Source organism: Cyrtonyx montezumae, unplaced genomic scaffold (assembly GCF_038088225.1).
Source record: "Cyrtonyx montezumae isolate F1298 unplaced genomic scaffold, pur_monq_1.0 scaffold_7, whole genome shotgun sequence".
Lineage (NCBI taxonomy): Eukaryota > Metazoa > Chordata > Aves > Galliformes > Odontophoridae > Cyrtonyx > Cyrtonyx montezumae.
The window spans coordinates 1,783,752-1,811,297 of record NW_027072078.1 but is presented as its reverse complement, the minus strand read 5'-3'; the positions used below and the strand labels follow the sequence as shown (position 1 = coordinate 1,811,297).

The following is a 27,546-nucleotide window of genomic DNA, read 5'->3' as shown; positions in this document are numbered from 1 at the left end:
CTTTGGTGTAGTTTTGACTCCAGCAGATCTAGCACGAGGGGGACCTGCTTTAAACTAAGAGAGGGCGAATGCAGGCTGGGTGTTAAGGAGTTGTTTAGTCCAAGGCAGATGAAGCCGCCGAGCTGCTTGGGGTCAGACCCTCCAGAGAGCGCTGGGGTCGGAACTGGGAGGCGGACTCCGTCCCCCAGCGGCCTTTGCGCCGCGCCAAAACAAATATGGCGGCGGCGGCCTGAGGCGCTCTGCTCGCACTGAGCGGAACGGATCGCGGCCTTTTCCCGCCTGGACCCGCGGCTGAGGTGAGGGAGGAGGGGGATACGCAGCGTTTAGGGCGGGCTTTGAAACAGAATTACTGAAGGAGGTGGGAGTGAGGGGTCCCGGGGTGTTCGGTCTGGGGAATGGGAAGATCCGGGGAGACCTCGTTGCGGCCTCGCAGCGCGTGGAGGGAGCTTGTAAGCGGGCGGGGGAACGGGGTAGGGATGGGACGGGGGGGAAACGGCTTTAAACTAAAAGCGGGGAGGTCCAGGTTAGGTATTATGGGGAAATGATTTACTCAGAGGGTGGTGAGGCAGTGGCACACGCTGCCCCGTGAAGCTGTGGGTGCCCTCACCCGTAGGCATTTGAGGGTTTGGGGTCTGAGCAGCCGTCGTTGTTAGTACGAGGGTCCAAACCCCTCCTGGTTGGAGCTAAACGAGCTGTAAGGTCCCTTTCCAACCCAAGCCGATTTAGTGTTTCTAATCTGTATTTTATGGCTTTTAAGGAAAGGAAGGTGCCGGCAGTATGGTGTGGTTTAAGCCAGTAGGTGGCTCAGCACCACGCAGTCTTTCTCACTTCCCACCTTGGATGGGGGAGAGAATCAGGAAGGAAAAAAAACAAAACAAAAAAAAAGTAGAACTCGTGGATTGAGATAAAACTAGATAAAACTATTTATTAAGATAGAGAAAATGAAAATAGCTACAATTCTGTGTATATGAATATATATATAATGAGTAATGCACATTGCTCACCATGTGTTGACTCAGCCCAGCTAGCTAGGAAGAGTGAAAGATGAACTCCGTCCTCCGGAATACCTTTCTCTTGCTACGGAATATCAGTTTGTCCAGTTTAAGTCAGCTGTCCTTATCCTGTTCCCTCCAAGCTCCTTGGGCTGTTTGCTACAAATGGCCTTGGCTCTTTACAGTGCTGCTTAACAGCAGCTGTAAACATCGATGATGTTTAAAACTAACATTTTTTTCCTCCCCTCAAACCAAAACACAGCATAGTACCAGGCACTCTGAGGAGAACAGTTCCATTCCAGCTTGAAACTGTACAGTAATGCTTTGAGGGTCCTGAAGCAAGGAGTGAGGGAGGGGTTGGCAGTGTCCCGCTTACCTGCTTATCTGGAGTGATGAGGGGTGCAAAAGCCAGCAGCGAGGTGGTTATAGCTTCCCAGGTGTGTGTGCTTTTATGGTGAGCAAACGTATTAGGATCAAAGCATGTGTTCACATGAGGGCAGTATGAGTCATAGTCTTTGTTTGGTTAAATGGTAAATACAACACGCCTACTGTAAAATCAATAAAGGCTGAGAGCTTTTGGAAGGCGCTCAACTTATCACTTGTCTTGAAGCAGGGAAGGTGAGATCAAGGTGTTAGAACTTGCATTCAGAGGAGAAAAAGATACTGCAAAGGAAGATTATCTCTTGTGTATTCATTTCTCCAACTGAATGATTTTCATTTTGAATAGAGTTTTTGAGTGGATACTCGTTGCGTGAAGTGCTAAAGAAGTGTTGTAAGACAAATAAGTTTCCATGCTGCTTCTCAGTCAGTTTCTCAGGGCATGGCCTTTTGCATAAAAAATAGTGCAAAGGACTAAAATTGCATAATGGCATTTTTATAATAAAAAGAGTTTTATCAGATAAGTTAGATTGTGGAGCACTGGACTACTTCTGGGTTTTTTTAAGATATTCAGCAAGGTTTGCCACAGAAGGCTCTTTAAGGAAGTAAGATGACACAGGAGAAGGAAGCTTGATTGAATTATCAGTTAAAAGTTAGGAAACTGAAGGTAGACCCTCACAGAGGGGAAGTAAGGGGTAGTTTCTGTGTATCGTTTCTAGGGTCAGTTTTGTAGGGTTCAGCATGCAATCTGATGGTAGAAAACAGTGGATTCTGAAGTGGTTAACTTGTGAAATCTGCTGGGATGCAGGAGTGGAGATGAGCACCATAGGGAAGTTTTAAAGTCTTGAAGCTGCTGAGAAGCCGAATGATGCAACAGCTGATAACAGTGTTTGTAGGTAAATCTGTGTGGAAACCAGGAGTATAGCAGCAGGGTTTGAAGTGAGCACACAGGAGTGAGACCATAGCGTGATTGTAAAAAAAAAAATAATAATAATAACAAAAACAACAAAACAAAATGCTTCTTAAAAAGACAAATGCTCAGCAGTTGAACAAGAACAAAACATCACTTATTCAGCTATAGCAACCCATGGTCTGCACGCATCTAGGACTTTATAAGGGAAGATGGGGGGACTGGCTCAGTTGTAAGAATGGATACATCACTGTAGAGGCTTTTGGAGGAATGTGATAAAGAACTGTAAAATTACAAGTGGAGTTAAGGCAGATAGGGAGTGATTATTCAATGCTTCAGTATAATTCATGGATTATTCATTTCTAAAACAAATACTGTGGCACACCAAGCTAGGGAGCGGCAAGTACAAAACAGGGATTGAAGTGAGTGATCTTGTTGTGCAAGGAAAGGCATAGAGCTACCAAAAAGACTGAAAAAACCCTCAGAAAATATAAGTTTTCTTGCCACTGAGTTTTTGGCTTTCTCAGTGTCTAGAAACAAAGAAAATACTTTGCTAAAACTGCTGTGCTTTTGCCTACTTCTTGCACTCTTCCCATTTGAGCTAGCTGGAGACAGATTTTATGTGTATGTGGATTTGTTGAGGGATACAGTGCCAGCATATTCACTGATTTTTGGGGACCTTCAATAAATCTCCTGCAAGAAGTACCTTGAAAACTAGTAAATAATAAGTGTTTAGAAGGACCTGTTTATTTTGGCATGCACATCTGTGCTGATGCAAGATGGAAATGTGGTAAAGTTGATTTCAGTTAAAAGCGTGCTGAGATAAATGCTTTCAATTCACCCTTTTTTTTTTTGTTACATACATATGTTTCTGTGTGGATCTGATGTTCATTTTTAGGATGAACAGAATAAGATTTCTCAAAACGTATAAGCAAATTGTACAGTCAGGGCCAGGGATCTTTGAGGATTTGAGGAGGATGGATTTTACTGAATTTTTCATGATAAGCAGATTATTTTGTATTTTTAAAGGACTGTTTAGTTTTCAATATGTTTGGAGACCTATTTGAAGAGGATTTTTCCTTTATTTCAAACAATCACTATGGAAAAGGGAAGAAGTCCAAGTCCAAAGATTCTGAACCTCCAGCTCCCAGGGATCTCACCAATCTTAGTGGTATCAAAAATCAAGGTGGGACCTGCTACCTCAATTCCCTTCTGCAGACTCTGCTTTTCACGCCAGAATTCAGAGGTACTGTGTTTAGAATCTCCTTTAAGTAATATTTGAATTGGTGCTTTGTAGTGGCTTGTGTTGCTGATTGTTTATTGAAGGAGTGCCACAAACACCTTTTCAGGACAGTTCAAATGAGTTGGTACAGAATAACCAGATTTTAGTGTCTGGAGTTCAAGTTTTCACTGTTACACAGAATGTGACTGCTGTACACGTTGTATCTTCTGAGGCATTTACTGCTTCCTAAGCTAAGTGAGGCGATTGCTCTCCATAACATGCTATTTGTTTTTGCATGCAACCATTACCATTCGTGGAAGAAACTGCTCTTTTGCCATCTGAACGTGTCCGTGTTTGTGTGTACGTTTTAGTTTGAACCAGGTGTAGCAATGAATGATGTTGAGATATTGCATATTGTTTTACTTTGATGGAAAGGATGCCATTGTAATACTTAGCAATTGTAACAAAGTGAATCTTTGAAGAAAAGACTTCTTTTTCCCTTAATTTGGCACCTTCTCTTTACAATTCCAGAGGCACTGTTCTCTCTAGGACCTGAAGAACTTGGGACTCTGGATGATGTCGGCAAACCAGACGCAAAAGTATTTAAGATTTTCTTGTATTTGTCACTGGTCAATGTTGATTCATATGGTTTAGAATCATAGAGTCACTCAGGTTGGAAAAGGCTTCAAAGATCATTGTGTCTAGCTACGACCTCACCATACTACCCTAACTCTAACAACCCTCTGCTTAATCACGTCCCTGAGCACCACATCCAAATGGTTTTTAAACACATCCAGAGATGGTGGCTCCACCACCTCTCTGTGGGGCCTATTCCAGTGCTTAGCAACGCTTTCTGTAAAGAAGTATTTCCTGATATCCAGCCTAAACTTACCGTGGTGCAACTTAAGGCTGTTTCCCCTCGTCCTGTCACTATCACCAGTGCAAGGAGGCCAATCCTGCTCTCACTGTGAGCACCTCTCAGGTATTGGAAGAGACTGCAGATTTAACAGCCTACCTATGCAAAAAACTTAAATACTAAATTTCTTTAATTTTATTTTGGAAGTTGACTGCTTCAGCAGTTCTACTGAACTACTTCAGTTTCATCTTTAGACCTTTGGCTGATGTGACATGGTTAATTGCTTGGAAGTATTACTTTATTTGTGAATTGAAGGCAGCTGATAGCGCTTGTTGACACTGACCCTTTTCCTTCCACCTCATCATCAATCCTTTTAATGAACAAGGAACAGCTTCTGTGTAACTGAGTTCTTAGGTTTCAGGATTCTGAAAAACAGGCAGGTTGTCCTTTTGTGCTGTGGTTCTGGCTGAATTTAAATCTGTACAGTCTTGCTTTATCATGAAGCTTATGTTCCATGACTTGTATTGAATATGTATGTTTTGGTGAGAGTTGAGTGATCTGTGTTATAAAAGCCACAGTTAATGGTGGTTTATTATAAGTTCTTCTGTTTAAAGTAAATTACATCACTGTATTTCAATTGCTGATTTAAAGACTCTTTCTGATCTGATGGATGTTTTATGGTTTTTATCCCTAGGTTCGGATAATTCCATTACAACTTCAACGGTTGTTTGCTCAGCTCCTGCTCTTAGACCAGCAGGCTGCATCTACAACAGACCTTACTGAGAGCTTTGGTTGGAACAGCAATGAGGTACAAATCAGCACCTGTGGCACCATCAAAGTCAGACATTTAAAAACTAGCTTAAAATCTTTCAAGCCGTGGAGGTAGCAGTTAATTGGGATGGCTGTTCTTCTGTGTTGTTGTATCTCCACGTGGAAAATGTGACAGTTGTTTCCAGTCAGCAGCAGGAGAAAATTGTTCCTTTAAATGCATTTTGAGTACCATATATTTTTTTGCAGGAATGCTTTTTCAACGGCAGTTAGGCTGCTTGTCCTTTAGTTACTTAAATTTCTGTTTCCTGCCTGATGCATCCTGGAGCTTAGTGGATGTCTGCACCTAGTTGAAACTTTCTCATGTGTTATATTTTATGTACTTGAAATGACTACAGAAAGCATGACTAAATTAAGAATAATCATAGAATTGTGGAATAGCCTGGGTTGAAAAAGACCTCAAAGATCATCTAGTTTCAACTCCCACGGTGTGGGCAGGGTTGCCAACCACTAACGCAGGCTGCTCAGAGCCACATCCAGTCTTGCCTTGAATGCCTCCAGAGAGTAACAACTAATAATAATTTTTCCCCAAAATAGTAAATACATGGGTAACTGTTGAGACAGGTTTCTGGCATGCATGACGTAAGTTGTTTTTAAGCAGTAAGCAAAGCAGATGGCACCAGTTTATTTCTTTGGGTTTGTTTTTTATTGTACAGGAAATGAGGCAGCATGATGTGCAGGAACTGAATCGGATTCTGTTCAGTGCTTTGGAAACTTCCCTTGTGGGAACTTCAGGTCATGACCTTATTAATCGATTGTACCACGGGACTGTTGTCAACCAGATTGTTTGTAAAGAATGCAAGAATATCAGTGAGAGACAGGTAAAGCTATTTTCCAGGATAGGTTTCTGTTCAGTCTTTTGAAGATGCTTGAAATGTTGGTGTTCCCCATTCTCCATCTCCCAAAAAAACAAATGACATCTTTCTGCGGTGTCATCTTAGTGAATCTAGTTATTAGTTAGCTCACTGCAGACCTGCAGATGTGTGGAATTTGTGCAAAAGTGAGTGTTGCTAAACCTTAGCTGGTGTTCTTTAAGCCACATGTATCAAGATGTGACTCATGAGCTTAAAAAAAAAACAATCAGCAAGCATTATTACATGAGTTGACAAGTTTCTGCCTGTCGATGTAGTTATCAGACAGCTGAACAGCGGGGTGACAACAGTAGAATGTATCTTCACATTGCTTTACTGTTCTTTGTAACTAAAAAAATGAGAATATCTGTGGATGTGTGGATGGATGTTTTTTTTCCCCTCCGATAACAAAAGCAAAATGAGTTCTTGCAGGAGAGATGAGTATCTTTTGAATGTACCCTAAATTTACACTATGTATTATCTCTTATTGTTGTTGTACTTCTTCATAGGAAGATTTCTTAGACCTAACAGTGGCAGTAAAAGGTGTAGCTGGCTTGGAGGAGGCTCTCTGGAACATGTATGTGGAAGAGGAATACTTTGAAAATGAGAACTTGTATCGCTGTGGAGCATGTGATAAGCTCGTTGAAGCGTCAAAGGTAATGCATCAGCTCCTTCTGTGTTTGATTTGTTAATGGTTAGAAACTTCACTTCCATTGCTGTGTCTACCCTCTGGCCTCAAAATAAAATACTACGCCTTTAGTCAGGTGGCCTATTACAAGAGCGTGCCAAAAACATATTTAAAACCTCATTTCAAACCTCAGCAGCTATGCAATCTATTTCCTGACGTGATTGTTGACACAGTCGTTTAGTAGTGGTGATTTGGATGGCGTGTAATTATGAGAGTACTGCTGCGTTCACACACTTCTGCTGCACCTGGCATTTCAGGCCATAGACTGAAAGATAAGATAGGGCCTAAAGAAAAGAATAAAATACACAAGGATTTCCAAGTAGCTTGAAGAGCACCCGTGGCAGAGAAGCATAATAAGCAATGGTTGCTTTGTGCAGGGAAATGGGGTCTCTCGATTCTGGTGTTGTGTTGTTGCTGCAACAACACAGCTTCTTGCAGTGGTGAACATGCAACAACAGACTGAAAAAATCTTCTGCAGTGTTCCAGAGCCTTCAAGTGGGTAACAGTATACCCATGGAAGTAACTGTTCAAGTTTTCCAATGTTTAGGACAGTGGATGTGTGTTTTCACAGCATATGCCTGTGTCCTTCCCGTCTGCCAGCTTATTTCTTGTCTTAGCACCATCATGTTGTGTCTTCTTTCAGCAAGCTAAGCCAGTGGCTTAATCCATCCAACAGTCCATCCTTCAAATCCGTACCTTTCCAATTTAGAGAGAAGGATGTGCTGAGGAACCATGTCGAACTGTTTGCAGAACTCCAGGTAGATGACATCCATCACCCTTCCTTGACAATACCATCACTCCATCATAGAAGGACACCAGATTGGTCAAGCAAGGCCTGCCCTTGGTGAAGCTGTGCTGTCTGTCTTGGATCACTTCTTTGTCTTGTATGTGCCTTAATGTGGTAACCAGGAGGATCTGCTCTATGATCTTCCAGGCACAGAGATGAGGCTCACCGGCTTGTGGTTCCCTGGGTCATCCTTTCTCCCTTTCTTAAAAATTTTTGTTTCCCTTTTTCCAGTCACTAGGGATTTCACCCAGCAGCCATCATTTTTCAAATATGGTGGAAAGCGGCTTGGTGACCACATCAGCCATCTCTCCCGGAAACCCTGGGGTGCAGTTTCATGAGGAGGTCTAGAGCTTGTTCTACTGTTACAGTGGGGCAGAATCTGCTTCTTTCACCCATATCTAGAGGATCAGGGTCCTGGCAGACTTAGGGAGCCTAGCCACCAGTGAAGACCAAGGCAAAGTGCTCCTAGTAAAATACTGTAAAGGGGAAGCAGACATAGACAGCTGCTAGTGCCCTTTGCCTTTGATATGCTGTCCCTTCTTCACAACAAGGAATCTCTTAGTCCTGCTCTGGTGACCATTCTGCATCAGGACAAGCAAACCTTGCATCATGTTTAATGTGGAAAGGAAGAGGTGCAGAGGCAAGTTCAGGTCAGTCGCAGTTAATCAGTACCTTAGAGGACTTCAGGAAGATTTGCCTGTGCCTCATGTGGCTTGATTATTGTGTTTGAGTTCAGCTTCAAGGAGAGTGCATGATAACAGTTGGCTAGCTCTGAAATTTGATCATCTGCTCAAGTCAAGGGGAACGTGGAACTTGAAAGTGAAGCGTGCCTGGGCATATGCAGTGTGCGTGATCACAGTTGCCTACGGAGAGTCAGTGCTGGTGAGCGAGCTACCTGCTGAGTCACCCTGACAGGGAATGTTTGTACACACCTAGCTTGTTTGAAGGACAGCGTGACCCATACCTATCAACACTGCTCCTCCTTTTCTTCAGTATTCTCTGGGTTTCTGGATGCTATTTCCTACCCTCTGCTGTCTAAAGAAATCAGACAGTGAATAACAACTGTAATAACAACTTTGCACAACTGCAAAGGTATGGAAAGATCCTCAGAAGTTATTGGAGAAAACTTCAGGTGTGATACAATGCTGTGCCTGGAGGAGATGACCTAGGAAGATGAGAAGAGCAAGAGCTACAACCTCAGCTGAGGTCCTTTTCTTGCAGCAGAACAAGGCCACGCTTGTAGATTGAGCTTCATTTACAGCTGTTCTGGGGGGATTTTTCTGTGGCCTGTGGCAGGTGCGAAGTTCCCCACTATTTATCTGGGAATGGCAGTGCTACTGTGAAGCTGTGTTGTTCTGTAGATCCCTGCTCTTGAGCAGAAGTTGAGTTTGTGTCCTTTGTCTCTGGGCTCCCAGGAGCTGTGTGGGGCTGGTGATGGCTGGTGCTGTGTAGGGCTGAGAGCAGATTTGCTGGAATAATGCTGCACAGTCTGGCTTTGCAGTAGAAAATTCATGAAAACCTTCTCACAAAACCTTATTGAGGGTGAAAATTACTATCTTGATTTTCAGCACTGTGCTCCTTCATTTTCATAGTGGGATAAAGTATCAGTGATGGTGGAGGGTGTATACTGCAGTGTAAGGGAAAGATCTTTATCACTTCAGTTATGTAGTAATGAAAATGCTGGTCTTGCCTGCCTCCTTGTAAAGAAAATAGAGCAATAGAGTAGCCAGTAGTGAGATTATTCTGTATAATCGTGTGCTTATAACTTCTTTTTTGTCATGTTACAGTCTGCTAAACTGCATAAGTTGCCTCCCTTTCTCACCATCTCTCTCCTGAGATTTAACTTTGACTTTGAGAAGTGTGAACGATACAAGGAAACTAGTTGCTATGCCTTCCCTATCCAGATAAATCTGAGGCCTTTTTGTGAGCAGGTTTGTACTGTTACATTTGTTAAAGTTTCTATACTCTCAGCAGAGAACTGGTATCTCAAGGTCAAGGTATTTTTAATTTTGCATCTAGTCAAAGCCAGGTCAAAAGGATGTCTTTTGTTCAGTTGGTTTGTTAAATGCTTGCTTTTCTCTAGTCTGTTAAAATAAGTTAGTTATAAACAAGCAGGCTGAGTTCTTCTATTAGTTGTATCAATATTTCATTGTTTTAATATTGAACTATTTCATTTTCCACTGTTATTGAGAATCGTGTTGGTCCACACTTGTATTCTGCAACAGTGAAAAGCCTCTTCAGTCTTTGCACATGCAAAGGCACAGAGAGATATGTGAAGTTATGCTGATGGTGTAGAAGTGTCCTTGTGTGAAAGACTCACTGATGTATATTATTATTGTTATTATTTTTCTTTTTGAAGACTGAAATGGATGATTCAGAGTACATGTATGAGCTCTTCTCTGTTATTATACATAAAGGTGGCTGCTATGGAGGACACTATCATGTTTATATCAGAGATGTGGATGAATTAGGAAACTGGCAATTACAGGTAAGTGCTAAATGTTATTTTTTCTTACTTGTTTCTCATATTACAGAAGATTATTAAGAGCTAGAGAACAAAATGGTCATCTAAGCTAATAAATACATTAGTGAGGCATTCGACCTTTTACCTGACTAGTTTTTGGCAGCATGCTGACTCTTCAGGTTGGAAGCTATTAGGATTTTGTAGCAAATGTTAGCTTTGTGCTCTGCTGTCTCTCATAGTACCTGACTGTTGTATTCCTGCTGCCTGTTATGAAGCAGGTGGGCAGAATCAGACAGCAGGTGTACATGCACTGCTACAGCTGTTGTGGCAGTGGGTGAGTGAATCTTTGCCATGTGATGAACTGGATAGCAGTGTATGGCATCCAGATATTTGTATAAAGAAACTGCAGAACAGTTCTTTCTAAAATGCTATGGGCAGCTTGCTCTAAAGTATGCATTTGGAGGATTTGCTTTACAGTTCCAAAGTGCACACACAGGCTGGAAAAGTGCCAGTCGTGTTTGAAATCAGTTTCTATGAATGTACTGTTTTTCTTATACAGGAAGATGAGGACAGGCTGATTGAAGATAAGCCTTCAAGGGAGAATGAAAATGCCAAAGAAACAGAAAATCCACTGGCAGTGTTGAAAGGGATTTTATTAGAGGTATGGTATGTAAAGAGTTCCTTGCTTCAGTTTTGATGTTAGGGAGCCCAGAAGAAGGGGCTAAAGTATGCAAGGAGCAGGCTTAACAGTACAGAACACTTCCAAGCTTGTTGTGAGGCATGTAAAACTTCTCAGAACTTAACCTGATTTTAGTATGAGTGGCAGTAACTCATACAAAAAACAGCCTTTTTTTCTTTTTGAGTATTTCCTAAGTTGCTGCTTAAGCTGTTGCAGAATGTAATGCTCCTTTGGCTTGTTAACAAATAGCCATGATTTAATCACTTGAACTGCCTTCATTTGCATTGATTCTTTGACATTTGTAACCTTCGTTATCTTAGTTTTTAATTTCTCTGTAGGAAGAATGTAAACAAATTCCTGTGGATCAATTAGGGCAGAAGTTCTTGGAGAAAATGAAGGTTTCCTGGAACAAGAAATACCGAAAACAGCATGGAGCATTACGAAAGGTAACATGCGTGTGTTAGTTTCTCTGTTATCATGAAGATAACTTCATTTTTCTAGTGAAGAGTCAGCAGGATGGTAATTGAAAATACCAGCACCTGGACTAGCAAGATAGTGCATGTGTATGAGATGTGTTTGTGAGACAGATCAGTCTGGGCAACACGAACGGGATGCTCAAACAGCTTAGCCTGAAAGTTTGGGCTTTATTTCATCTGTTGGCCTAAAAAACAGTCCGTTTTGGCTGCTAAATGTTATATGTGTAGAAAAATCATGTTTTGTTTTGGTTTTTTTAATAAGATTCACAATGCAGGTCGCAAATAAATTACTGAAACCATTTGTGAGATGGAGTGTGAGTCTTCCACAGACAGAGCCATTGTTCTGACCATGATAGAGAATGTATAGAAATGAGTTCTGAGTGACCTTAACAATTAGCTATTTCAAAGTTTGAGTGCTGTTGTGAACGTTGCCATAGATGACCTAGGAGTTTTGTCTGGTTGTGTTTTTCCTCTTAATTTTTTTCTCTTTTCCCGAGGGAGTTGTGTGTGTGTAGTTTTCTAATTTTATTCTTAATTTGTTTGTGTGTGTGTTTGAAAACAGAAAATACCTAATGAGAAATCAGCTGGATTGGATGGGTTGTGTGCATGAATTTGAGGACAAATGGGGTCACGTTGCTGATGCAATCGGCTGATGCAACGTATGTTGAACACTGAGTATCTTCCTTTACTAAAATGTTGTTGTTTCACATTGACCTTGCTTTTATTTTTAGTATTTGCAGAATCATCCCCAGATATTTCAGTTCAGTCCTGATGCAAGCAAAGTTGGTTTAAAGGGAAAATACAAGCTCTCACATAAGTCCGATTCTCAAGGACAAGACTTCCTATGCCCTCCTCAGGAGAATGGTGTCCAGTGGATTTCAGAAAAAGCACCTCCAAGGCTAAAAGAGAGTTCTGGTTGCCATTGGTTTGATTTGAATGATTCAAAAGTCCAGCCCATCAAGGAGGAGGATATTGAGAAACAATTTCAGGGTAAAGAGAGTGCCTACATGCTGTTTTATCGCAAGTCTCAGTTGAAAAGACCTCCAGAAGGTACACAGTATTCCTCTTTACATTCTATGAGCTTACTTCATTGATGTTTTTTCAGAAGGGTGAAGGCAGTTCTGAGCAGTGGGACCTGGGTGTCCTGGTGGGAGACAGGCTGACCATGAGCGAGCAGTGTGCCCTGGTGGCCAAGAAGGCCAACGACATCTTGAGACGCATGAAAAAGAGCGTGGCCAGCAGGTCGAGGGAGGTGATCCCTCCCCCTCTGCTCTGTCCTGGTGAGGCCTCACCTGGAGTAGTGTGTCCAGTTCTGGGCTCCCCAGTACAAAAAAGGCAGGGATCTCCTGGAAAGAGTCCAGCAGAGGGCCGTAAAGATAATAAAGGGTGTGGAACACACCCGATTGGCTAGTTTTTGTGTGCCATGAAAGAAATAAAACCTTGTTACTAATGGCATTCGTTTATCAGTTTCCCTTAGGGAAAGGCAGATGTAATCATGAAAGATCTAAAAGCTCTTGTTTTGATTATTGTAATTTAATGTTCTCTATTATGAAAGGTTGCAATGTTACTGCTTCAGATTTTCAGTCTCGCTTTCCTTGTTCGCCAAAACCCATTCTTGAGCTGAAGCCAAACTAGATGATGTTATGTGTTGCAGCTCGAGGAAATCCGAGGTACCGAATTCCTGAACATCTTCTGAATGAAATGACTGCTGCTAATATGGAGCTGCAAAAAAAGAGGTAACTGTACACAGATTTTCAACAGCACTCTTTATCTGCAGAACTCAGAAATGATTTAAAATGAAAGAAACTCATTGAACAAACAAGAGAATCAGATACTAAAATGATTCAATATCTTAGATGTTAAGGAATACAAATTCTTTTACGTATTCCCCTTTTTGCTAATGGAACTGGATGCAGTTAGAAGGGAGGAAGGCATAGCTGTCTGTCCTGACAGTTATCATAAAGTTTCTCTTCTGTGTTTGCATTTTGAGTGTGTTTATCTGGGACAGCTTGGAAAACAGAAGCTTACAGTCTCCACAACCCTAAAGATAAAATATATCATCTCGTTTAGGAAGGTCAAAGCAAGGAGAAGGAACGAGCCCTTTAACACTGTGTTATGCACACATGGAGGATTATCCACTGAATAAATCATAGAAATCTTTGAGCATGTTCCTTGGTGAAGGGAAAACGTGGCAGTGAGTTTAGTCCTGAGGGTATCAATTGCACCACAACTACCCAGAAGCATTCTTAACTAGCCTAGCCATTAGTCAGTGGTAAATTCATCACCGTTGTGATTCAGCACTGTTGTGTTATTCTTTCAAGAGTGGAGTACGACTCAGTGAACAATAGCATTGATTTACATCTCCACTTGAGCACGTGTTACTCGTTTCACAACGGGGCCTTGCATCCTTCACTCAGTTGGAAAGAGAGCGTTGTGGATCTGACTGTTGACAGAAGAAAAACTCTAGGAGATCTCCGGCAATCTATATTCCAGGTATTTTAATACACATTAATTTTTTGCTTGGGTTACAACAACATTCCTGTATTTATACCACTGCTTTTATTTCGATCAGAAATTTTCATCAGTACACGTGGTAGGCTGAGAACTATTTGAATATTCACAGGAGGAGATGCTGGCTTGAGGTCAGCCCTTGAAGTATTTAAAAGTCACTGACTGATTGATGAAGCTTTAATTAAGTGGACTGTAAATAATTAGCTTATAAGGTTTGTAACTGGGTGAGAATTGTTACTTTGTGGAGCTCTGGAACGTTAAGAATAAGTCCAGTTTGTGCACAAACTGGTATTTGCATTTTTCAAGGATTTGTCTGGTCTTAATAGGGAACATTTAGAGCAGTTTTAAGAGAAAACAAAATGAAATAATAATTAATCTGGCTCAACTCTTGAATGTAGTGCATGCGTTTGTTCTCTACTGTGTTAAAGGAATGTGAAAGGTTTTCTGTCAACATCTAAATGCTATCTAACATCTAATCAAAGCTAACTTGTTGTCTGGAAACACTGTTTGCTTATACCTTCCAGTGACTGTTCTGAAAGCAAAGGCCCTAAAAAATCTTGTGTGCATTCTGTGCCACCAGACTTGTTGGAGGAAATAACAATTAATTGTGAAAGTGAGCCTGGCAGCCTCTAACAGCTTTTATCAGAGTTGTAAGTTTGAGTGGTATGAATTATTGCTTACTCAAGTCATACAACCTTCTCTTTTGTGTTCTTACCGATTAGATGATGAAATCTTGGGAAGGAGATGTGGTTCTCAGTAGTGCTAAACCTTTACCAGCAGGACTGCACCTTTATCAGACGCTCGATGGTAAGCTGCCACATCCAGGAAGTCGGTGTGATTTGTGTGCTGTATTTGTTGTAGGCACTGTGGATCCCAAGTGTCAAACGTTTGGGAGAAGCACGTTTCTGAGTACTTCTCAGACTAACTTACGTGCAAGCCCTCTGCTGTTATTATCCATGCAGTAGTAAAACCAAACATCTGGAGTTTTTCTGTACGTGATGTTTGTTGTGAAGTGCAGTACGAATATTGTGCAAATTATACATATTTGCTGACAAAATGATAACCATCTCTATTTTTACCTTTATAGCTTGACAATTTGCTCTTTTTAGGAGATGAGCTGATGCTGGACTGCTTTGGGCTGGCTGATGGAGCAGACATTTTTGTGTGGAATGGGAAGGAGGTAAAAGAAAACCAAATATCCTCCCCCCTCATCAGTTCTGAAGAAATAAGATCCAAATCCCCAGATATGTTGTTGAAGCTTCAGTCTGTTTTGCAGCTGTGCTGCTGATGTGCTAACATTGGCTATGGGGACACGACTTAGCCTCATCTAGAAAATGACATCTTCACGATTTGTCGCTGTTCCCTTTCGTGTGATGTCCAGTGTGGCTCTTAATGCAGTGCAGATGATGTGGTCAGATTCACAGGTGTCTGTATCCACTGCCAGTGATGCTGGAGTATGTTCTGAAAAGACCCGGTGCCTCTTGGAAGGAGGTGGGCTGATAGTAATGTGATAACAGAAAGTTTCTGCCCTATGGTGAATCGTTCAGCCGTGTTTGTTTGGTCTCCCTGGAGTAGCACACTCCTTTTTAGTGTTGAATCATCCCTTTATTTTGTAGACCCTTACTTACTGCTTTCTCTTATTGTTGTATAATCTATTCTGTTTAGAAGGAAGCATGCTATAGATCACTGTATTAAACCCTGCATTCCTTACTTCAGGTTGGTGGCGTGAAGGTGATGGCAGGCCCTGATCACGAGCCTGTTCTCTTAAACATTCTTCGTCTGGTGGACTATAACGAAGGAGGGAAGGGTCAGCACTTCACAGAATCACAGCATGCCTTTCCGTGCTGCACGAAGCTCGGCGATCTGCGCAGAGCCCTGGCACCATCAGGAGGAATAATCTTAAAGAATGGCTCAGGACCTGAGGAGGAAGCCAAGAACTGGGAGGTTCTTCTGGAAGAACATATGAAGGAAACTATCAGAGCCGTTGGTCTGACAGATGGATGGTCGGTGTTAATCTTAGACAGCCATGACCAAAGGTAACTATTTTGGTTGTAAGTATGATTAAGCAAAAAAAGCAATTGTGACAAAATCTGTTTAGTTAAAATAACCGTGTGCGTGTTTAAATACGTGTATTTCTTCAAACAGTCAATTCATGACCTCCTAGATTCAAGTCAGTGTAACCTTGCGTTTCTAGGGTTAGACAATTACCAACCATTAGGTATTTCCTAAAGTTCAGGTAGAGCCACATCCTTTCCTTTATACTTGGAAAGGGAGGGACCTAATGAGAACAAATCGTGCCCAGCGTGCTAGCATGTTTTTGGAGTAATATGAAGTTCTGAGTTTTGTGCTCAGAGACTTGATGGAATGGAAGTGCTTGTTAGATAAATTCTGACTTCCTGCTTGAAACAGATCTGAAGAGTTGAACCTAAATCAGTGACAGGGTTCTTCGTTAAAAGCTGTTTCTGTGTAGTAGCAGATATGCAAAGTCTCAAATTTTAGTTATGACTTAGCCTGCTTTTGTATAGTCATTTTCCAGAAGCCTTACACTTAGCTTCACAAAGTGACTTAGACCTTGAATTGCCATCAGCAGCTCAGTTTCCATTGAAAGACAGTTAACAGTTTTTCCAGGTTTATTTAATAGTGCCTGGACTGTGCCTGAAGCTGTTAATGACCCAGGCATTATTGATTTAATTGACAATTTTGATATTTAGTGATCTAGCTCAGATAAGATTCAGTATTCCTGTCTTTGACCACCTTTGCCCTGCTCACTTCTACAGCCTGGTGAATATTTCAAGTGGGAATTTGACTGCTTTTACATATGACATCAGCTGGCTCCAAGTGAAAAACTTCTGTGGAACAGATGATGAAGAGAAACACGTTAAGATTACTGCCACTATTGAAACAGTAAGAAGTGTGATTGTTCTGGGATGCAACACTGGCCATTGCCCTGATAAATTTTGCCAGTGGAGTAGGGCCAATTAATGAGGATTGGTTTTAGCATTTGAGCTGATACTTCTCTGTGAGACAGTAGTGTTGTCTCTTAACACACTAACTGTGCTGTTTTAATGTGAAAAACTAAAGACTATTTTCCTTGAAATTCAGTTTGTAGAACTTCTACCCTCAGATATGTTGCATATAGTAAATGTAGTTTGTGTATTAATGATAAATATATTTTTACCTGTGTGTAAGTTTGCAGGAGTAAGAACATAGCTTTGAAGTCTGCCTTTTGTGGACTGGCATTTGAACAGTAGATGTGTAACTGGCTTTTTTGTTTGGAAGTGTTAACATTGCTTTCTTTTAGGTGATGTCGGATATCAAAATGAAAGCAATACATGAGCTACAGCTAGAGGAGGAGCTAGGTAAGTGTTCAGCAGATTTACTTTAAAAACTGGTAATTTCACAGACTCGGGGTTGGCAGTTGATGGGGTTGGCAAGTGGGGTTGAACCAAGCCCTACTCCAGCAGGGACAGCCAGAGGAGGTGGCTCTGGAAACCTCCAAGGAGGAGATCTCATGGCCTCTCTGGGCAACCCGTGTCAGTGCTCTGCTTTCTGCACAGCACAGAAGTGTTGCCTGATGGGCAGAGGGAACCTCCTGTGTTCCAGATTGTGCCCAGTGCCTCTGGTCCTAGCTCTGGGCACCTCTGACAGTAGCTTGGCTCTGTTCTCCTTACACTCTTCCTTCAGGTATTTATAGACATTGATGAGATCCCCTCTCAAGCCTTCTCATTAACTACATTCTTCCTTTTTCTGTCAGACTGTTGAGAATGGCAGATGCTGTGAAGTGATTTACTGGACTTTATGGAAAGAAGAGAGGGTGCAAAAGATTTAAAATCCATATAATGCTGTATAAAATGATTATTCCTTTTAAGCAAGAAACAAAAACAAAACTAAAACAGTGTAGGTCTTCATTAAAATATATTCTAATTTTCCATAGTCTTCCACAGAAGGGACAAATACTAAGACTGTTCGTGGAGTCTCTAGAAATCTCACTCCTATTGATGTAGTATCTCCATCCAGAGGCCTCTAAGTTAAACTTGTTGTTATCTTAAATGCATTACCCATCTAAACCTCTGAGCCAAGTTTATTCTGATTTGAATTACTTAACACACCTAACTCTCTTCCCCACCCCTTTCCGTTGCAGCAAGTGAAAGCTGTCTTAGACCTGTTAGCAGAAATGGGAAACTTCTCTCTCCAGGTAAATTTATGTACGTAGTGTGGTATCGTTCTATAAATTAAACTGGGAGTCATGAAGCTTCTCTCCATCTATTTCCTGGACTTAACAGTAGCAGTTGTTTTAACTGTCCCAGTTTCACTGTTTGCTAGCAGTACCAATAAACAACCAGGAGTTAAATATTTAACTTGCTTTTATTACTTGCATCCCAAGTGAGCATACCTGCTCTTGTTTATTGACCACTGGCCGAATTCTTCAAGGCCTTGGGATTTAAAGTTCTGTTCTCTGTGCTTGTTTTATGAGCTGGGAAGTTTATAAATGATCTGGTGTGAATCATAGCTAATATGTTAGAGATCAGATACGTTACAGAGCAGCTTTATGGATGTTCAGGAAACAGAGTCCCTGTTTCATACCTTTATGTTTCAAGAAACAAAATGGACTCAACGCATCTGGTAGTGATAGACGAGGTTGGATTACTGGATTTCAGTGCAGCTGGAGCTCTACTCTTTTTTCACTCAAGTAGACTTGAGTACTGTGGTGATGGAGGAAGCACTGTTATGCTCCTGTTCACTGTGAGAAGGCAGCTTGTGTTTGTGGTGTGTCAAACAGAGTAATGCTTGGACTTTCCTGAGACTGGAGGAACGCATTCGTGCCACAGCATAGCTGTTGATTTAGATGAGCATGTGTTATCTTTGTCGCTGTATAACTGAGTTCCTGAGGGCCTGTGTTCAGCAAAATAGAAGCCCCAGCATTGCTTTTCCCATTGTTGGGAAAGTAATAAGAAATTGAGTGGATCAGCATTGCATTTGCTGGTAAATATTTTCCATATTTTCAGTCGTCTTCTAATATATTTTGTTAGCTAACTACAACCAGGAGACCAAGCTTTGGGCATAGGTTTGGGCCAGGTAACCTACAGATGTCCATTTCAACCTTAATTCTTCTGTCACACCCTGTATATCAGGAGGTGGCTGGGAAGGAACCTTTATACAAATATGATTTAGTCATAGAAGCCTCACAGATTTAGTGTAAACACAATAAAACGAGTTGTCCCAATGTCACTGAACATTTGTACCTTACTCTAACGAGCACAGCGAATGGATATTAAGCAGCAACTTATGATGATTTCCTAATTTTTTTCTTTCCAAAGTTCCTGAGGATTATACTGTCAAGGAGGCAGAACTGAAAATGGGAAGCTTGCTAGGGCTGTGTCGTGGAAAAGCTCCAACTTCCACTCAGGTATAACAGAATTGTGACAGAGAAGAGTCTAGAATTGCTTTTATGTTTTGTTTACATCTCCCAGTGTTTCATGTGGTCCTCTTTTCATCTGCAGAATGGTTGTAGTGGTAATCACCACGGGGGGGATTACTGATACTGAGAATTGATGTATTGGCAAGAAAGTTTGCACCACGTAGCTCAGCTGCAGAAGGCCAAGGGCATATACATCAACAGTTAATATAGCTCATTTGACTGACAGTAAATAACTGTCATTAATCTGTTTGCAATTGCCCAACATCTTTTATCTGATGTGTGTATACTTTTGTAAAGAGAATAAAGTTTGAAAGAGATACTAAATTTTGTATCTCTGTGTTTACAGTATGGAGGAGGAATAAAGTCTATCTCTGAAGATCTAAAGAGCAAAGTGCCAAACTATAGCTAGCAGGCTTTCTCTTTCATTGGAGCATGCTAAGTGCGTGCACAACTGCTTCATGAAGCTCTCCTGATGGCCATCACTCAATTGCACGTGCTCCTCTAGGCTGCCTAGATAGCTTGCCTTAGCCAAAAGTAGCATCAGTGCTTTTTGATGGCAGGCACGTGATAGCTGCTACTGGATACAGTAAATGCATGCATTTTAGCTGTTTCATGGTGTTCCTGTACTTCAGCATTAATTCTGAACAATTTATACTTGTGTTTTCAGCTCTTTTTATATTTTATTATTGAACGTGACCGCTATACAAGCCCTGAGATGGAAATAGTTGTGGAAGAGACCACCTCTGTGAAAGAAGTAAGTCTGGATTCTCTTGAAAGCTTTTTTCTTGATCGTGTCAAGACTGCTGCCCGTAGACAACTTTGCTTCATGCCCTCGTGTCACTTCAGCTTGCCAGAAGACACTAAGTCAAAGGCAGTGTTTCAGCTCTAAAAGATCAGTGGGGAAGATTGCCTTTAACTTTCACCAAGTAATGCTTCACTGTTAAAACAGAAAAATCCATAAGTTGCCAGTGAGCAGTAGAACTTTGTATCCTCCTTCAAAGACAATATTGGCATGATTTGTGAAGGATCATGGCTGGAAAGGCTCTTTGAAATCAGATGATCATCTTAAAAGGTTTAATATGTATCCCGAATAGATGGTGTCTACCTGAGTGTATTGCTTCTAGCAGCTGAACAGGAATTAATTGCTGTGGATAATTTTATGTTAGAAAGTTGTAGTGCAGATTTGCTGAAGACTTTATATTCCGTGCGTTGCAACAAGTCTCAACTTACATATTTCTCTTTTTTTTTTAGTGTCTAAATTTAATGCTGGAAAGATGTGGATTATCAGGTTAGCTGTATGATATTGTTATTTAATAATATATTTTAAGCCATTTCCAGAATTACAAGACAGCTCTTGCTATGTTGAAAATAATGAGATGGTAGGAATTTTTGTCCCTGAATTTTGCTATGAGGTTTAATGAAGAAGAAGCCAAGTTAGCACCAGCATCACACATGGGTTTCCTGGTTGCACATCCTCCTGTTGATGCTGGTGGGGTCTTGGGGAGGCATTGTTTCTGTGCTTTAGCACTGAACACTCGTTGGATGCGGAGCGATGGCTGCAAATCAAACCATGCTCCATAAAACATAAGTGTACTCCCAAAACATGTTACTGTCAGAACACACACTGAGTGCTCCAGGAGAAAGTGAAGGATTTTGCTCTTGTGTACATGTATATGTATGTATGGAGTAGATAATGATGTCTTGAAAATACAAACTTAACCTTTATTTCCCTGCAGTATAGTTTTACTGCCAAGTAACAATGGTCCTGTTTTCATTGCTTTCTTTTAAACAACCGTGTTTGAGAAATTAAATTTGGCTGTGTGCAGAGATTTGCAGTCTGGCTGCTCTCAGAGATCTCAGACTTCACTTAAGGTAGTCCTTTTCCCCACAGAAATGATTTGTGAGGTTTTGTTCAGTCACGGCAGTCAGATTTGTACCTTGCAATGAACAAGGAGCTTTTTCATGAGTTGAAGAAGGGAAATGTAGGTAGGTAAGGAAGATAAACCTGTGTCTTTAAAATAAAATCTGAACGGCAGAGTATATTTTCAGGGTTTGGGGAGGGATGTGAAGGTGGCACTTGATCCAGTTTATCAGAGTGGTGTTTTAAAACAGACAAAGGAGGAAAACATCGTGAACAATCACTTCAATTACTGTGTGTGTGTGGGTTTCCTGTGTTCTTTTCCATATTTTTTTCCCTGAAATTTCGTTGCTAACTTTTTTTCTATGGGATTATTTTTGTTGCTTGCAGGCGACAGCTGGCATTTGAGAAGGATGGACTGGTGCTTTGAAGCAGGAGAAGCTTTGAGTCAGGAAGTAAGAGGATCTTAGTTTTGACTTGAATCATGTAATACTTTATTCGTTCCACTTCTTGTGTAGAGATGTTTCCTGAACAGGAAGTCTGCGTGGTGTTTTGGTGTGTGCTGTGTTACTCAGCACAGTGGTTTTCACAAGACCATGTGAAGCCATTGTAACCGTAGATTTAAATGTGAAACTTATGCACTGCCTCCTGTTTCAGAGACTGTTATTAAGCTACCTAAGATCTAGGATTAGCACACACTGAGTACACTCGTTATCTGCAATCAAACAATGAGATGTTAATTGGTAAGAGCTGTGAGGGAGCTCAATGGGATAGCAGGCTGCTGTAGATGATTCTGTGTAATAGTTGTGTCCTGTTGCAAAGCTGACTCCATGCAGCTGATGCAGAAAAGTAAAACATGTTGAACCTTCTGCATGCATGGCACAAAAATGAAATGAGTCATGCTTTAGGAAACAAAGCACGAGAACATAAAAGCTCACAAGATGCTGTGCTTTCTATTCCTGCAGAATGCTACTCTGAAGGAACTTAATGTTTGCAGAGGAGATACTTTGGTTATAACTGAAGGAAAGCTTCCACCAAAGGTAAAAGTAGAGAGACTGTGTCTTTAGTCAGCTGACAATCTGGAAACTTGAGCACAAAAATCATTTCTTCTTTTGATTATTTCACTATTTTTCAGCTGTAATATTTTCAAGTCAGAAACAATGAATAATGGTAAATTTGCAGCTGTTTTTTGTTCTGAGTGGTCTTTTCCAACTTTCCCCCTGTGAGGAGTGCAGGTTGCATTGGGGCACATAGGCTATCTGGTACTCTGTGTTCATTTCCCAGGGTTTCCTGAAAATACCTATCTGGTGGTTGAAGACTTCAAGCCAAATGAAACAAGGAGAGAAGGCACGAGACCAGGTGAATGGGTTGACTTGCCAGATGGATGCTTTGCAAGTGTCTCCTGCAGGAGGTGAGCTTGATCAGTTTTTTCTTTTGAATAGGAACTGTATTGCCTGTGATAGCACTGAGGGCTTTCAGTCACAGCCTTAAATTTATTCTAAAGATTTAATGCTCCTGAAGTCTGTTCAAGAAGCGTTTAGATGAGGTGCTAAGGGATTTGATTTAGTAGTTGGGTAGGGATAGTGATAGGAGGTTGGTTGGACTAGATGATCTTGTAGGTCCTTTCCAACCTTATGAACCTATGAGCAGCTGTGTGAGCTTCAGGAGGTTTGTGGTTTCTCTAAGTGAAATCTCACCTTCAAGTGAGTTGTCTTTCAGGAAAACATGTGAAATCATATTCATTTTTGTTGTCTCTTTCTTCTTCCCTCTTCTCTTCCTGCCTGCATGTGAAGATTCACCAGAATGCATCCAAGCAGACATGGATCTGTGCTATGCTGGCATCGCAGAAATAGCAGGCGAAGATTCTTTAGAAGATCTGAAGATGCAGGTTAGATGTTCCCCTGTGTTGGAAATGTACAGCAACACTGTGATTAATTGAGCTATATTAATGCATATTTTTTATTTCCTTTTCCCTTGTCTCCAGTATGTTCTGATATGGCATTTGCTTATATGCCATGTTCAGTGGTAAGTACCAAGAGGCAGCTTGAGCATGTAGCTCAGATAATTCCTTAGTATGTTCCCTGCAGTTGCCATTCTACCTGTCATGTGTCCTGAGCTGCAAAAGCCTTCTTGCACTTCATCTGGAACTTTGGCTTGCAGCAGTATTTTTATTTCACAGTGTAAAAATTATTCATGATGAGCACACATATACAAGCACTTCCAAAAAAGCCACTTTCCATTTCCACGTTGTTCTTGTATTAGTTTTCTGCGTGTTTTTTTTTTTTTTGTATGTTGAATCTAATGAATAAAGAGTTGCTTTTGATGCACAGAAAGTCACGTTTGTCACTCAGGAAGGTATAGCTTAGTTTCTTCATCTGGAAACTAAGGTGCTTTTTAATGCTTTTAACCACAAAAGTATGAATTGAATACACTTAGCAACAAAAAGAAACAATAAAAACAAACAAAAACCAATGAAACAAAAAGCCAACAGCCTAATAGACAAAGGAGAAAAAAAAGCCTATCATAAAGCTCTTCTGTTATTTAGCTGGGGGGGGTTGCTCTGCTTTACAGTGTGGGGAAGGATTCTTCTGAGTGTCATTCATTCTTGTGAAACTTCAGTTTCACACTCTCATCCAAGCTGCTGCTATGAAAAACTCTGCCCATTTGCATCTTATGCACAAGATTTCTCTTAGCATGGAAGGAGTATTGTGCGCTCAATATGATTTAGAAGAAGCTCGTCCAGCACTTGGCCTGAGGTTGTGCTAGTGATTCTCTCAGCATCGTTCCCTCCCAGTGATACGTATTTTGGTTAAAAAGGGAGATTGCCTACTTAAGAAACATATGGTACGTTTAGAAATGTTGGGTTGAAAAGCAGATGTGTTGATCATACTCACTACCTGTGAGTCACAAACTGGAGTCAATTGAAATGCCTTGCCCTGTTTCTAGTTGCTTCAGTCTAGCAGTGAGAATCGATCGTTTTTCTTTTATTTTTTTCCAAGCTGACTGGCCTCTAAAATTATTGAAGAAATGTTTTGATTTTTTCAGGCTCTGACCTTACCACAGTGCCCAGAGCATGTTATCCCACTGCCCAAGTATCTCAGAGCCTGGACAGTGGAAAGCAGGCGCCCCTGCAGGCTCCTGAGACACAACAAGCAGCGACTCAGGTAGGTTCTGTACTAAAGCAACAGGCTGACTGTTGGCTGCATTGCAAGGTGGGTTGGTGGGGAAATGGATCAGCCCAGTCCAATAAAACCCATTTCTGGCTCTTTCAGTTCTCTGACAAGCACTTTTTTTCAACTCAAATGCTGTGGACCGAGCATAAGTAGCTCATGTCATGTTCATTTATGCCAAACTTTAAGTGTTTTTAAATGTAATCTTGGCAGTTCCCTGAGCTTTTTGTTGCTATAGCATCTTGCTTTAGTTTTTCAGGTCAGCATACATCTACTTGACTACAGCTGCGGTTTCTCTACGTGCAAATTTAGAATACATGACTGAAAATGTGTATAAATGTGGTTTTTTTTTTCCAGTGAATATAAGCTGGGTGCCAGAATGGAAATCTGCATAGAGCCTTTGCAGAAAGAAGAGAGCTTGGGGTAAGTTCTTGAAGATGCTTATTTCTTCCTGCTGTCTATTTGAGATGAGGATTTAATCTAGCAGCTTGCTACTTAAATACTCTGTCAATATCATGGGTGTCTCTATGCATAAATACTTTGGATCCTATTTTTCCTCTGGTAGAGCTGTTGTTCATAAATAAAGGAGGTGAAAACCAGGAATTCTGAATTCAGAGCTCAAGGTTCACAAGGATGGTTTATTTTTCTCTTTCTGTTGACAGCCCACATGAATTGCTGCTTCGAGTACAGATGGCCATACCAGGGGAGAGGGACTACTATGACTCCATGGATTTGGTGTGGGATATCTCCAAAGAATGCACTACTGGGGCACTGAGGCAAAGAGTGGCTTCTCACTATTGTCTCCCTGTAGATAAAATTGAGATAGCCAAATACTTCCCTGAGAAATTCGAGTGGCTGCCAATATCTAGCTGGGTAAGATCTGGAGTGACACAGTGCAACAGCTGTTTTGGGAAATGTGCACACTGGTTTGGGCTGCAGTTGTTCAACGTACATGTTGGAATGCACAGCCTTAAATCCCCACAATGTCATCCACGAGGTAAATCTGGTGGAGGTGGTTTGCTTCTTCAAGAAACCTGTTCAGGTCTTCATGAAATCACAGTTGAGACGGTGGGATTTTTGGTTAACCCACTTGCCAAGTTCCCCAGCAGAGTTTACCAGAGGGCAGTCTGGTTGGCACAAGATAAGCTGCTCTTTCTATAATGGCTTTTCACATGTTACCTAATTTCCTCATGTAGGTAGAAAGAGATGTATTTTCACCCAAATATTTCAGTCTGTTGCTGTTGTAATGGAAATGACAGACGTCTGCAGAACCAATGCAGTGGTTCTTCACTGTGCAGGAGATCCTGTGGCTGAGGGTCATGCTGGTCACCAGGTATCATTCACCGAGCTTTATGGAGGTGAACTGCAAGAGGTGGTGTGGGAAGGGAAAGAGTGAGGATGTTCTTGCTTAGGGGAGATGCAGAAAGTAAAATGGATATTGATTTTCACGACAGTAAGAAAAATTAGTGGGGACTCTCCACCTTTAGAAGCTGCCAACCGTAATCAGTGTAAGCAGATTTCTGAAATCAGCCATATATTACTGTTCTGCTTTGATTTTATTCAGACCCAGCAAATGTCCAAGAGAAAACGGAAGAAAAAACAGGAGAGTTTACAGTCAGCCCCTTATCATCTGAAAGATGGAGATATCATTGGGGTGAAGGTAAATTAACCTGGCTTTAATTGTTGTACAAGCGTTCGGTTTGGAAACTTCTGCCTCTGCAGTGAACACATCTCTTCCTGGTTTTCTTGTCCTACTGCATGTGTGCAAATAGCTGGGATGTGAATCTAGACAGAGCTGTGTGGAGAGGGGAAATTCGTTGCTGCTGCTATGTTCTTGTTTTATTTCAGCTTCTTTTTTCTCCTGCTCTCATGTAATCCACTGGAAGCTTCATGCTTCTCCCATCATGTCCCACTACTGGCACCAGAGGGCATTGCTTCACAGGTTCTCCTACAGTGCTCTCTGAGTGCAGGAAAGCAGTTTGTGCTCTGCACTTGGACGTTATCCACACACAACTGGCTTTCTCGTGCCCTTATCAATTGGGTTTTTCTTCCAACTCAGAATAAAATTCTAGAGTAGTGACCAGTAAAAAAAAATATATTCTAAACTTAAATTCAGTGCATTTTCAAAATAATTGTTACCCATCTATTTATTTAAAGAGTTTTAAAAAAATGGTTAAGCAGCAGCATACTGAGGTCTGAACTGCCAATAAAATTGATTTAGGAAATGTCATGAAGAAAATACTTTTCTGGACTTTAAAGCAGTTTACTACAAGTGTGGTGTCCTGTGCTGATGCACTAAATTGCTGAGAGAAATGTCTTTAAGGCCAACTCCCTGTTAAATACAAAACCAGAGTAGGAGCTGAAGAAATTTGGTTGTCTTGGCAGATGGAAATGATTCGCTAATGCACTGCATCCCTTTTGACTACAGAATCTTCTCCTTGATGACAATAAGGACTTCAGCACAGTGAGAGATGATGTTGGAAAGGAAAAACAAAGGCAGCTTGCATTGGAAAAAAAGACAAGGTATTGCCTATGAATGTTGATTCTTGTTTTGAAATATGAAAGCTCTCCTGCTCTTCAGGCTAGCTTGTTACCTGGAGAACTTCTGGTGCGTTGCTGGCTGAGTGCTGCTGCAGTGAACAGCTCTGGCAGTGCCAAGAGAAGTGCTCGTAAAACTCAAACTTCTGTCTTTAAGAGCCCCGTGCTTACTTTGCACCTTATTCTGTTGTCTTGCAACACACTGTGCAGTTTGGCACTGCCTCAGGAGATGAGAAATTGCTCTGTTGCTGCAGTGTGCCTGTGTAGGTTTTAAGTGGGAGCTCACAGTGTTGTTCTCACGCTTCAGTAGAAACCAGATTCCAGTCCAGGTGCCTCATGCTGCTCAGGTCCAATACTAATATCAGGCATCTTTTCTTCTAATAGCTGTCAAGCTGAACGCTCCCAGGACCATGTTTTATCTGAGGAAAAACTGAACATTAAGCACCGTAAACCAGAAGTAGCTCTTTCCATCAATGTAGGAGTTTTCAGATAGCACTGGGAGATGACTTGCTGAGCAGAACGTTGTACCAATGTGCTACATGCAAGTGTCTCAGCTGGACCAGCAGGAGAGATGCTTGTGCTCAGAGCATCGGCAGGGATCACGGAGACAAACTGACACAGGATTTGGGGTAACTCTGGCCTGCTCCTCATTTCTCTGAGGAAGCACTTCGGCATCCCTTTGTCGCTGTGGTACTTACTCTCAGGCACTTTATCTGTGAGAAAACTGATGGATTGCATTACCTTTTGGTGACTGTTTCGTAACCACCTTAAATGCTTCTTTTGTCAGATGCTGATGCACCATCACCACAAAGCTGGCTGTTTTTTTGAATGCAGTCTTAAATGTCTCTTTCTAGAAGTTACTTTTCCTTCTCTGATCACCGAGATTACTAACAATAACAGAATTTACTTTTATCACTTC

General features: G+C 41.3%; 2 protein-coding genes across 3 annotated transcripts in view; one reads left to right on the top strand and one right to left on the bottom strand.

Moving 5' to 3' along the window:
- The window catches only part of LOC136057820 (UDP-glucuronosyltransferase 1A1-like), a 56,434-nt gene extending 55,000 nt beyond the window's left edge, over positions 1-1,434 (bottom strand). The window contains exon 1 of the mRNA XM_065750767.1: positions 1,369-1,434. The gene's annotated coding sequence lies outside the window, so the exon portion shown is untranslated. The remainder of the gene's footprint in view (positions 1-1,368) is intronic.
- On the top strand, positions 239-27,327 carry USP40 (ubiquitin specific peptidase 40). 2 transcript variants are annotated; one of them, XM_065750735.1, is made up of 32 exons: positions 239-296; positions 3,310-3,526; positions 4,034-4,101; positions 5,053-5,166; positions 5,843-6,007; positions 6,547-6,693; positions 9,300-9,443; positions 9,872-10,000; positions 10,536-10,637; positions 10,994-11,101; positions 11,863-12,181; positions 12,786-12,867; positions 13,453-13,624; positions 14,365-14,449; positions 14,752-14,822; positions 15,359-15,678; positions 16,420-16,546; positions 16,944-17,001; positions 17,784-17,837; positions 18,961-19,049; positions 19,729-19,815; positions 20,313-20,349; positions 21,310-21,374; positions 21,885-21,959; positions 22,204-22,330; positions 22,713-22,807; positions 23,965-24,083; positions 24,447-24,512; positions 24,752-24,962; positions 25,654-25,749; positions 26,518-26,612; positions 27,012-27,327. In XM_065750735.1, the coding sequence occupies exons 2-32, from the start codon at positions 3,328-3,330 to the stop codon at positions 27,118-27,120; spliced, it is 3,735 nt and encodes a 1,244-aa protein (XP_065606807.1). In that variant the 5' UTR covers positions 239-296; positions 3,310-3,327; the 3' UTR covers positions 27,121-27,327. The 2 variants fall into 2 exon arrangements, with proteins under 2 accessions (XP_065606807.1, XP_065606808.1); XM_065750736.1 differs by lacking the exons at positions 239-296; positions 3,310-3,526; positions 4,034-4,101; positions 5,053-5,166 and having other exon boundaries at positions 5,937-6,007; positions 6,551-6,693.
- Positions 27,328-27,546: the final 219 nt, after the last annotated feature.